Raw genomic sequence first — 13,058 nt, 5'->3', positions numbered from 1 at the left:
AAATGGTCGCTCGTTCTAGTATTAACCTAGATAAATGTGCGTTACTGAGTGTTTGTGCGGAAGCTAGTAGCACACGAAGCCGTCATGGATCACTTTTTCCTCATAATTGTGGAAACAAAATATGTCATCATTTTTGCTCATACAGATAAGAGTAATACATCATTCTACTCTTCTTTGTGTGCAAAGCACATGAACTTCACATGTGCAATCACGTGTTAAAATCACATGAGAAATATGTGAAACACATGAAACTTCTGGTTTTGGAACATTTTCATGGTGTAAATGTGTGAAACCCAAGTGATCACATGTGGACAATATGTGATCACATGTGTTTAAGATGTTTTGTGGATTCGGCCTTTGATGTATTCTTGCTCTCATTGCGAAGTCTTGTTTATGTTTTACACTGCATACACAAATACCATAGGTTAAAGAAAGAGGAAAAAAATAAAGAGACAAACAAAATTCTCAATATAGAAAACAATCAAAATCAACCATCAAAAACACTAATCCTGTAGGAGGCAGAGTCTTCCTATATAAGAAGGGGGCTAATATAACAGCACCAGGTATGCAAAAGAACTGCACTGCAAATAATAACACAGCAATAGTGACAGACAACAATGACCACCCCAGGTGAAATAATGTCCGTGGTGCTGTCAAGACCCAGCCCACTTCAGGAAGCACTCAGCTCCTACAAACAAAACAAAAGAGAAAGAAAAATCACAATCACATTAAGAAAATAAACCAATTAATTAAATGATTATTAACCACGAAGAGAAAAAAATAAAAACCAACAAACTTTTAGAAAGAGTTCACAAAGAAAAAAAACAGGATTGCCATCACTCAAAACTAAAGAAAACACATACAAAAGACAAAAATTATACCATCACAGATGTAAGTCACATCAAATTTAAACTAATTACCGGTCATATGGTTACAAGATGACCCATACCATCACTACCGCATAGCGGCAATCAATACAACTGATGAGAACTATTACAGTGACAGTAATACGATCAAACTACACAAACAAAATACCAAATCACAAAAAAACAAATAAGCAAGCATCAAGCACACTTGGACGCTAGACGTGGACGTAATTAGGCTCCAAAAGCAGCAGTGTGGCTCAAACAATGAGAAATAGGAAATGAGCTGTATTAGTAACTGCTCCCGCTCAACCTATTCTAACACACACACACACACACAATCATTAAAAACAAACAACAATTACAACAACAGTTTGGTAAAACATGCGAGGTTATTTAACCATTAGAGCAATTTACCTACCCGGTAATCCGATGATGTAATACTCATAACAATAGATATAGGAATCGTACGACAACTTCTTTAAAGGCTATAACGACAACAGCTGGTGCTGCGACCTGGATTGAGTTATACTGCAGAGCCGCAACAATGGGAGCCGTAAAGGCACACCGCACTGAAACACAAAACCTACATTAAACTGAACCCAATTAGTAAAGTAAAGATCGCATAAATCACTGAAAAACACACCAAACAAACAGCCAAGCTAAACGGCTACAAACACCTACCTCGGTAGTCCATAACAAAAAGGAAGGGGGCGGGCTTTCGACCATGATGCACTCCAGGAGGCATGACCAAACAACTTATATACCCTAACCGGACGGTAGCTCATTGGCCACCTATTTAATGATTGTGACGTTTTAAATCAATAACATCACTACATTCTACCCCCTATTTTTGTGTCGTCATCCCGGCGATAAATTACAAACAACCAGGGTATCAAGGCCTAAATATCCCAGAACTAATGCTAGATACAGACCCTGGAAAGAAAACTACGTCCCTTACGTTTTCCACTACTCGTGGAAGGTGATGGATGTTAGAATGTTGTCCCGCTGTAGCTCGTCTTGTTCTCCGCACAGCATCAACACCATCCCTAAACTGGCCAGGGGAAAGAGAGACAGACATACCCATAGGGCGCAAAGCAGCTTCATGCACCAAGTCAGCATTTACTGGGGGCAAGGACACTACCCCAGAGGTCCCAGCCACTTCCAGTGGGAGTGGTGCTGGAGTTTCTTGAACCGCAATAGATGCCGATAGTTCTGAAGCAGCAGAACATACCCCTATAGTCTGCCCTGACCCAACCTGATGAGCTTCTGGAGCAACTATACAAAGATCCAGTTCCTCTGAGTCCCCTGATGAAGACAGATGCCTAGCTGGGGAACTATCATGACAAACAACAACTGAGGGGACTCGCTGTATTCGAGTCCTCATCAGAGAACGATGAACGTGCTTAATATTATCCAGATCATCCACAGGTGCAAAAGCATACATGGATCCTCCATCTTTTGGTGCCCGCACAACCTGATACACCACAGAGCTCCACAGGTCCTGGAGTTTGTGACGGCCTCTCCCACTATGATCCCAGAGATAAACCAATTGACCCTCCCTCAGTGGTGTATCATGCACATGCTGGTCGTGCTGTTTCTTGCGACATTTGGCAGCAGCCTTTAAGCGCTCCCGTGCCCCCTCAAACGCCACCTGCATTCTTGTCTGAAGTTCTACAATCCACTCATGAATACCCCCTTCACCAGGCTCCTGAACCCTACCCAACAGGAAATCAACAGGGAGTCGTGGCTCTTGGCCAAACATCAGAAAATAAGGAGACTCACCCGTAGCCTGGTGAGGAATGGTGTTATAACAGAACAAGACATGTGGGAGGCATGATGCCCAATCCCTTTTCCTGGAAACAGGCAGAGTGCGCAGAAGATCATGAAGGGTTCTGTTGAATCGCTCATACTGGCCGTTACCAGCCGGATGATAGGGCGTAGTACGGGATTTTTCGATCCCATAAAACATACAAAGTAGTTTCATAAGGGCCGACTCGAAATTCCGACCTTGGTGAGAATGAATATGACCTGGAACCCCAAATTTAAAAAAACACTCTGTAACCAAAACTTGTACTACAGTCTCCGCTGATCCCTAGTTGGAACAGCCAGTGTGTACTTACTGAACACATCTGTTAAAACCAAAACATTCTTGTGTCCAGAACAAGAAGGCTCCAGCATCGTAAAATCAATTGCCAAGATCTCATTTGGCTTGGAAGCTAAGACATGGCCCATAAAACCCAGAGCAGGTGGTTGGAGGGCTTTAGCCAATTGACATTGCTCGCATTCCCGACACCACTGTGCCACCTCTGCTGCCATCCCTGGCCAATAACACCGCTGACGTATCAGTTCGGTAGTACGTTCAACGCCCTGGTGTCCATGCTGTTGGTGCAGCTGAGTCAATACATCCTGCTTTAAAACTGCCGGCAAGATTAACTGCAGTACTTCCTCACCTCCATCAGGGCATGACACACGGCGATAAAGAACCCCGTCCTTCTTCACGAGGCGGTCCCACTGACGAAACAGCGTCAACACAGACGTGGGGAGCTGTTTACATTCCTTAAAGCTGGGAAATAATCCCTGTTACCAAAACGATAAAACCCCTTGGATATCAGAATCCTCTTTCAGCAGCAAACTCAGATCTTCACGGGAAAAACAGGGCAATGCTGTAATCACTGCTTGGTCAGCCTGTACTACAGGTTCTACCTCCGCTGCCTGCCTTACCGCCACTGGAATAACAGCACCCACTAAAAAACTGCTCTGGTGTCTCTTTACAAAACTGATTTTGTTCTGTGACCCCCAGTTTAGCAGATGTCAGGTAGCTAAAGGGATAGTTATCTGCAAAGACAATGCACTTCTGACCCAACAAGTACTCCCTAAACTTTTCAGTCATGGCCCACTTGAGTGCCACTAACTCCAAGTTCATGGAGCTATAATTGGTCATATTGCGCTCAGTGGGCCTAAGACTGCGGCTGGCATAAGCAATAGGGCACACCTTAACTTCTTGTTCCTGTGAGAGGACTGCACCAAGCCCACTATGGCTAGCATCCACCTCCAGGATAAAGGGGAGGGAGAAGTCTGCAAGTCTGCAAGTCCAGCCAATTTGGCAAACCCCTCCACGAAGCGGCAATAATAGCTTGCAAATCCCAGAAATTAACGCAACTCTGCCACATTAGATGGACATCGCCATTCAGCCACAGCTTTAATCTTTGCAGGGTCGGTGGATACCCCATCGGCCGATATGTCGTGGCCCAAATACTTCACCTCCTTTTTGAAAAATGCACACTTACTTAACTTTACCTTAAGTCCTTCACGTTCTAAGCGACTTAAGACTACCTCCTGAGGTTCCAAATGTTGAGCTACAGATGTAGAAAATATCACCACATCATCCAGGTATAAAAGTAAAGATTGGCACTGTTGGTCCCCGAACAAGCTCTCCATTAACCTCCGAAAGGTACCTGGAGCATTACACAGGCCAAAGGGCATACGGTTCGACTCAAAGAGTCCAAAAGGTGTAAAAAAGGCTGCCTTAAAGTGATCTTTCTCTGTGACTGGAACCTGATTATACCCACTAGCCAGATCAAGGGTCGAGAACCAACAAGTGCCACTCAGGGAGTCTAAGTACTCATCAATCCGGGGCAGGGGAAATGCGTCTTTCCTAGTTTTGGCATTAAGCTGACGGTAGTCGACACACATGCGCAGACTACCGTCTTTCTTTTTAACCAACACAATTGGCGAGGCATATGGGCTACAGCTTTCCCGGATGATCTCAGCCTCCAGTAACTGATTTATATGGGCCTTCACCACTTCATACTCTGATGGAGGTATTCGCCGAAAACACTGCCGAATCGGAGTTTCATCAACCAAGGAGATATCTTGGGAAATCAAATTTGTACACCCCAAGTCCCCCTCCCAGGTAGAGGACACCGACTGAAACTTATACAGTAAAGCCCTTACCTGACTCTGCTCAACCTCTGATAAACTCGACAGGTCCACTGCCTCGACCTGCTCCTGGATGGTGGATCCCACCTCCGCATTCTGATCACCAACAACAGCCACCACAGGCTGAACCTCGGTAACACCTGTGGGCAAACTCACCACATAAACACTGCTTAACTTACCAATCATGGAACGAGGATAAAGCATGACAACAGTCATGCCAACATTAACCAAAGGTATATAAGCAGTCCCTTGGCCTACCTGAATTACTGCTGGAAAAGCCAGCAACCCAACAGGCAAACCGGACTCAGGGGGCTCAAAAAGTACATTTCCAGTAGAATATTCAGCCGAGCAGGTAGCCGGCACCAACTTAAGCATGCCTCTTGGAATGTGACACGGCCTACGACCCCGAACCTTACCCATATGATCTATACTAGTTACATGGTTAACGTCACAATATTGTAGTGCCTGAAATACAAAACGCGGAGCTTTTGACACATCTGGCAAATCAAAAAGTGCAGGGCCATGCTGACCAAAGAGCTCCTGGTAGCATTGTTTCAAAACATTCATTCCGAGAACCCCCGGAATCCGATCACACAAGCCACCAGGAGGATCTTTGACAACAAGCACCCCGCAATTTGAAAGCCTGGCCACAGAGCTCAATATCCAACTCCAAATAACCAAGATAGGGAATAGATAGAACATTGGCAGCACAAAGCTGTAACCACTGACATGACCTAAGTCGCTCCTGACCCCATGGTTCAAAATGCTGCGAAAAGCAGCTTTCTGTAATGGTGGAGACCATAGAGCCTGTATCAACTAAGCAGGGCACCGGCAAGTGGAATACGGAGCGCGCTGGGGAGCCCGCTCCCCATCACACTCTCTCGAAAATGACCTGGCTTTTGACACCTTCCACAAATTACAGGACCACTGCGAGGCACTCGACTACGCATGTCTGAACCTTGCCATCGAGCAAAGTTTTGCGTAAGCTGATTTATTTGCTCTTGCTGCGCTCTCAGCATTTCTTTCAACTCACCCAATTCAGACATCGGAGGCGAGCTATGAGCCCCCACCCGCGAATCCCCCTGGACGGCATACTGAATGCCATGTGCTAAAGGGACAGATAAACTTCGGGCCCTCACACCTCCCGGCATCCCTTCCTGCTCCCATCGAAGGACTTCATTCCGAACCTCTAACAATGTGGAATTTGGTTGTCGACGCACCAGCTGTTTAAGCTCCCGTCTCAATGTGCTATCATTAACATGTTCAACAAATTGATCTCGAAGTACCGTTTCAGCGTTTACCATAACATTCGGCGACTGTTGCTTAACCCTCTCCAGGAGGCCCATCAAGGCGAGGGAAAACTCCAAAAGCGAGCCTGTATCAACTAAGCAGGGCACCGGCACTCCACCCATTGACACAACAAGATGAGGACAGGAGGACATCAAACGGGAGTCTGGCACAGGATCATTTGAGAAAACAGAGCCAATAAGATCCCCAGCCGAGCTGTGGCTCTGCAGCCCGGTGGGCACTAGTTTTCTGGTTGCGCAGAAGTATAAGTCTGCCTACCCCCCACAGTGGAATACGGAGTGCGTTGGGGAACCCGCTCTCCATCAGACTCCCTCGCAAAATGACCTGGCTTTTGACACCTTCTACAAATTACAGGACCACTACGAGGCGCTCGACTACGCATGTCTGAACCTTGCCATCGAGCAAAGTTTTGCGTAAGCTGATTTATTTGCTTTTGCTGCGCTCTCAGCATTTCTTTCAACTCACCCAATTCAGACATCTGAGGCGAGCTACGAGCCCCCACCCGCGAATCCCCCTGGACGGCATACTGAATGCCATGTGCTAAAGGGACAGATAAACTTCGGGCCCTCACACCTCCCGGCATCCCTTCCTGCTCCCATCGAAGGACTTCATTCCGAACCTCTAACAATGTGGAATTTGGTTGTCGACGCACCAGCCGTTTAAGCTCCCGTCTCAATCTGCAATCATTAACATGTTTAACGAATTGATCTCGAAGTACCGTTTCAGCGTTTACCATAACATTCGGCGACTGTTGCTTAACCCTCTCCAGGAGGCCCATCAAGGCGAGGGAAAACTCCAAAAGCGTTTCCCCCTTTTGCTGCTTCCGGGAAAAGAAAGCTTCCTGCAGAGCTACATACGACAATGAACATCCATATAACTCACGCAGTGCTTTAATAATTTTCTCAGGATCTCCATGCACCTCATCTGACCGATATCATACCTTGTCTCGCGCCTCCCCTTCTAAATGATCAAAGAGAAAGAAGGCCTGATCTGCAGGGGATAAATAACGAGCCTGCATACATGCTCTACCTTTCTCAACCCATTCATTAATACTCACCCCAGACTTTCCACTAAATTTTGGACACCTCCTATCTCTCGGCACGAATACAAACATATCGGTTTCTGGAGTATTAGTACTAGTAGATGGTGGGACCCCAGATACATCCACCATGGCAGGAGCACTAGGCCCAGCAACACTAGCCTCTTGCGATGCCCTTTCCTGGCGCAACCTCTCATTGTCAGCTCTAAGTTGAGCCGCAAGCTCTTTGAGTTCCTGTAATTCTCCATCCATTATATCTTCTAATACAAACAATTAACCATTAAGGGAGTCGATTCAGAAACTGCAGTCTCCAGAGCACACACTGCTGCTTTATACCTAAAGAGAAAAAAAACAAAAGAAAAAGGTAAGACAGACACACACAAAGTCTTACAAAAACCAATACAGAATTTCACGCCTCCGCTGAATATTCTATGTACCCTGCCGACTACGCCACATGTAGCAAGTGGCCCAATTGTAGTGAATATGCCACCCCGAAATACCAGGGAAAACAACCCAAATACGGACATACAACTACGTTCCACATAGAAAATGCGAGAGGCGTGAATTTCCATACAAACAACTTTTATTAAGGCTAAAAGAATTGGCCAAAAAAAACCCACAGCCAGCACACACAAATACCATAGATCGAAGAAAGAGGGAAAAAAGAAAGAGACAAACAAAATTCTCAATATAGAAAACAATCAAAATCAAACATCAAAAACCCTAAACCTGTAGGAAGCAGAGTCTTCCTATATAAGAAGGGGGCTAATATAACAGCACCAGGTATGCAAACGAAGTCACGCCAATCAGAATCACGCCCACAAATGTCACTGCAAATAATAACACAGCAACAGTGACACAATGACCACCGCAAGTGAAATAATGTCCGTGGTGCTGTCAAGACCCAGCCCACTTCAGGAAGCACTCAGCTCCTACAAACAAAACAAAACAAAAGAGAAAGAAAAATCACAATCACATTAAGAAAATAAACCAATTAATTAAATGATTATTAACCACGAAGAGAAAAAAATAAAAACCAACAAACTTTTAGAAAGAGTTCACAAAGAAAAAAAACAGGATTGCCATCACTCAAAACTAAAGAAAACACATACAAAAGACAAAAATTATACCATCACAGATGTAAGTCACATCAAATTTAAACTAATTACCGGTCATATGGTTACAAGATGACCCATACCATCACTACCGCATAGCGGCAATCAATACAACTGATGAGAACTATTACAGTGACAGTAATACGAACAAACTACACAAACAAAATGCCAAATCACAAAAAAACAAATAAGCAAACATCAAGCCCACTTGGACGCTAGACGTGGACGTAATTAGGCTCCAAAAGCAGCAGTGTGGCTCAAACAATGAGAAATAGGAAATGAGCTGTATTAGTAACTGCTCCCGCTCAACCTATTCTAACACACACACACACACACACACAATCATTAAAAACAAACAACAATTACAACTACAGTTTGGTAAAACATGCGAGGTTATTTAACCATTAGAGCAATTTACCTACCCGGTAATCCGATGATGTAATACTCATAACAATAGATATAGGAATCGTACGACAACTTCTTCAAAGGCTATAACGACAACAGCTGGTGCTGCGACCTGGATTGAGTTATACTGCAGAGCCGCAACAATGGGAGCCGTAAAAGCACACCGCACAAAACCCACATTAAACTGAACCCAATTTCCCCTCAGCTTCCCATACATCATTAAACTTACCTGAGAGCAAACAGCACACCACACACAGTATGTCTCAGCAGCCTAACACCACACTAAAGAAGTAAAGATCGCATAAATCACTGAATAACACTCCAAACAAACAGCCAAGCTAAACGGCTACAAACACCTACCTCGGTAGTCCATAACAAAAAGGAAGGGGGCGGGCTTTCGACCATGATGCACTCCAGGAGGCATGACCAAACAACTTATATACCCTAACCGGACGGTAGCTCATTGGCCACCTATTTAATGATTGTGACGTTTTAAATCAATAACATCACTACAATCACCAAAAAGAAGTCTGTAGTTTCACCGGATGGATGCATGGATGAATTATTACGTTTTGTGAAACATTTACAAAATTTCAACGAAAGAGTTTAGTCACTTAATGTTTTTGTCTTTCTTCACAGATTCACCCAGATCTACACTGACTGTGACACCAGACAGTCCTGTATTCACTGGAGAGACAGTCAATCTGACGTGTGTGATTGAGTCTTACAGTAACTGGAGATATGAGTGGTATAAAGGCACAGACAGTGTAATGTTACAGATGTCTGAGCGTTACACTGTAAACAGAGACACTCTCACTATCAGAGGAGCTACTGAGTCTGATCAGGGTCAGTACTGGTGTAGAGGACAGAGAGATGAAAGACCAAAATCATCACAATCAAGCTCTGTTTATCTCAATGTGACGGGTGAGTTAAATATCATTCCTCCTAAAAACTCACTTTACTACATGAACACACACAGCGTCCAGATTTCAGCTCAACAACAAAAACGGTTATTTTGAAAATGTAATTCAAACTGGAGGTCAAATTATGAATAAGGATTGTGGTTGATAATTGTGGTTAATAACTATTATGTATTGCATATTTTAGTAAATGTAGTCAGTCATTATATGGAGAAACTTCTGTTCACAGTCCACCTCAGGCGTCGTAGGCTGAAATTCTGTACACACTTTACATATAAACTGCAGACATAGTGAGGGTCGTACAGTTGTGTTTTATACTAAACCTAACACCTCAGATAAACACATAATGCAGCTAAATTCAGTTCAGAATGAAGTTGTCAGTTTTGTGAATGAACAAACTTTGTCTGTAAAAACAGTGTTCAGCACTGAATTAGAGTGACAGAGTATGTACAGTGAGTGCAGCACACACTTTCTCCCATGAAGGGCCAAAAATTTTACTTAAGAAAATAAACATTATACCAGACTGTATTATATTAGAATTAAAGTTTCCATGGTTCTCATCATTTATGAGTTCATAATATAAAAAAAAAAAATGCATAAATAAAAAGACAACATTACTTTGTAGTCAGCTTAACTAATGCAGTGTATTTTCAAAGATTTATAGTTCAATTAAAATTATAGCACAATAAAAAACAAACACTTTCATTTATAGTATAAGAGAGTTCAATGCCTAACACTGCTATTCAAGATAAAAGCAATACAGCCATATGCTTGTAAAATCAGTGACCTCTAATGAGAGACATGAAGCTTGCTCCTTAATTTTCAAAAGTTTTCCAAATTGGGCTGCAGCTGAATTACTGACAAAGTCAGAATATTATAGGTGAGAGTCAGTTTGCTGTTCAAGTTCATCAGACTGAAAGTTCACAGAGGTAGGTACTGCCAAACAGAGACAATGGGTCTCATTCACTTATAATTGCGTAAATTATTCATGTTTAAACGCACATTCGAACTTCTCACGAAAACGTTCTGCCTAATTCACAACACATGAGTACACACATTAATTTGTTCTTAACCTCGTATTCTAGATGTTTTCACTGACCCAACTACATTGTATTTTGTAAATATAAACAAATGTTGATTTTGATGGCTGCAACACTCTCCAAAAATGTTGGAACAGAGGCAAAATAAAAGTGCAAAGGTTGTAGAATATCCAAATTAAATGGGAAGTCCATGGTTATTAGATTAAGACAACGGCAGGTCTCATTCTGCATGTGCTACAACAAAGAGAAGGAACAAATATTCTTGATTTTATGGCATTTCACAAAACGTCCCAACTTTTCTGGAATTGGGCTTATAATTACTGTCAGACTTTCAAAATCCTTCATGACTTGAAATAAGATTATAATGATTTAATTTTAAAGCACAGCCACCACAACATCAGACTTACTTTGCGATCATTCTGAGGTTACATACAGATTTAAAATCATAAAAAGAAATAGTTGAATAGCTATACTGTTTTTGGGTGGGGTTTATGACCTACACTGCAGCAGCCATCAGACGGCGATCAAACTGTTTGGGCTTCACTTGTTCTGAACCAGTGTTAATTTCATTAACGAAAACTATGAAGAACAATGTTTGTCGACGAGCTTTTTTTCCCATGACTGAAACGAGACGACTTTTGTATTGTAAAGTAACCTCTCATATGTGTAAACATCAAGAACATTTGATTTACTGTTTCATGAACCCTTTAAAACTTCATCTTAACAAAACAATGAATGTGACTTATGACAGCACCTATTTGTGCCTGAAAAATTTCATAAGGTAAGAAACAGATTAACGTTCCAAAAACTAAATTTCCCCACCTTAGGCCCAAAGTACCAGAGATGTAATAAACATTCAGCTTAAATATCAACCATTATGGGTTTTTAATGGTCGATTCTTAATCAATTTCATTTTATATATAAAATAAGATGGATAATACACAGTTACTGTGTTGAGTTAATACTTCATTGCAAGTCTCTTTTATCTTTATCTTTGTCTGCTTTTATATGTTCACAGATTTACCCACATCTACTCTGATTGTGACACCAGACAGTCCTGTATTCACTGGAGAGACAGTCAATCTGACGTGTGTGATTGAGTCTTACAGTAACTGGAGATATGAGTGGTATAAAGGCGGAAACAACAGTGTAATGTTACAGACGTCTGAGCGTTACACTGTAAACAGAGACACTCTCTCTATCAGAGGAGCTACTGAGTCTGATCAGGATCAGTACTGGTGTAGAGGACAGAGATATGAAAGACCAAAATCATCACAGGAGAGTGAACGAATAAATCTGTCTGATAATGGTAAGTACTGTGATAAACACTCACCTGTTCAACATTATCAGGCACTAAAATATATGCACTGATGCATTTTTAATTAAGTAATTATCAGTTTTGTGTGGCTTAAAGACGCCTCCTTTTGGGCAAATAAGGTTTATTATAGATGTTCTAGATGAGTAAATATCAATGCTATCTTTGTTCAAATTAATGTTATACCCAGCAGGAGCATGGGGGGTAAAGTCAGAAGTCTTGAAATATTAGGTTTTATGAAATATTATCATATGTGACTTATGATCAGATCAGTATGTTTGTCATGTTCTCCGGTCTCAGCAGCTTCACCTTCTCTTCTGGTCGTTAAATGCTACTCAGTACAACAACATTGGTCCTAAAAAAAAAACAACAATCTTTAAATGGACAGAACCACAACCTTTTTATTGCATCGATATGATTTCTTTGTAGAACAGCAAATTTAAATCATACACCAAATCAGCTAATTTCATTTACAACATCTCTAGCAAATAAAGCTGGAATAAATGCCTGTTCAAGAGCTTATTTGTCAGCTTTGAGTTCTATATAATTGATTAAATGGGGAAAGCTTCAAGTAAAAACTAATACAAAATTCAAGTCCAAAATAATGTGCAACAATAACAACAGGTCCAGTCAAAAATTTATTGGCCAAAGTCTTTCATATCTGTCCTTCATATCGATCACAAGCAATATAAAATGCATTGCAATGGCGGTAAAAGTGCGTGCGTAGCAACAAAGAGTCCAATTTCCTTTCAAGTGTTAGATAATCCACCGATTCAAACTCAGATTCTGTTGCCTCATCAAGATAAGGCATAGAACTACTTTCCCCTTCAAGAGGGTACCTGTCAGTTTCATGAGGATGGCTGTCTCCAGGAAATAACTGGGCAGTTTGTGGCTCACTGTCTTTTTGGTTCTGCATTTTGAATAACGATTTTTGCTCTAAAGTCTGTAATGGAAAAGCTGCAATGTTTCCGACTTCTGTGACCACTGAATGATGAAATCAGATTTGTTTTAAAATCACACTGGCTAAAAGGGCACCTTACAGTTTCATGATTTTTTAAATGGCTCCTAATATGTTTGAAGTAATCAGGTGTTTTACAAATTTCCTTAAAGT

The 13,058-nt window shown here is 42.0% G+C and overlaps 1 protein-coding gene across 1 annotated transcript in view; it reads left to right on the top strand.

Moving 5' to 3' along the window:
* LOC107707289 (basement membrane-specific heparan sulfate proteoglycan core protein-like) overlaps positions 1 to 13,058 on the top strand; it is a 71,760-nt gene that overhangs the window by 15,191 nt on the left and 43,511 nt on the right. Inside the window, exons 2-3 of the mRNA XM_016511276.1 lie at positions 9,312 to 9,596; positions 11,651 to 11,941. Of these exons, the coding sequence (XP_016366762.1) occupies positions 9,312 to 9,596; positions 11,651 to 11,941 (576 nt within the window). The remainder of the gene's footprint in view (positions 1 to 9,311; positions 9,597 to 11,650; positions 11,942 to 13,058) is intronic.

The sequence above is a fragment of the Sinocyclocheilus rhinocerous genome, unplaced genomic scaffold (assembly GCF_001515625.1).
Source record: "Sinocyclocheilus rhinocerous isolate Xijiao unplaced genomic scaffold, SAMN03320098_v1.1 scaffold114, whole genome shotgun sequence".
NCBI lineage: Eukaryota > Metazoa > Chordata > Actinopteri > Cypriniformes > Cyprinidae > Sinocyclocheilus > Sinocyclocheilus rhinocerous.
This window is presented reverse-complemented; position numbering and strand designations above follow the sequence as displayed.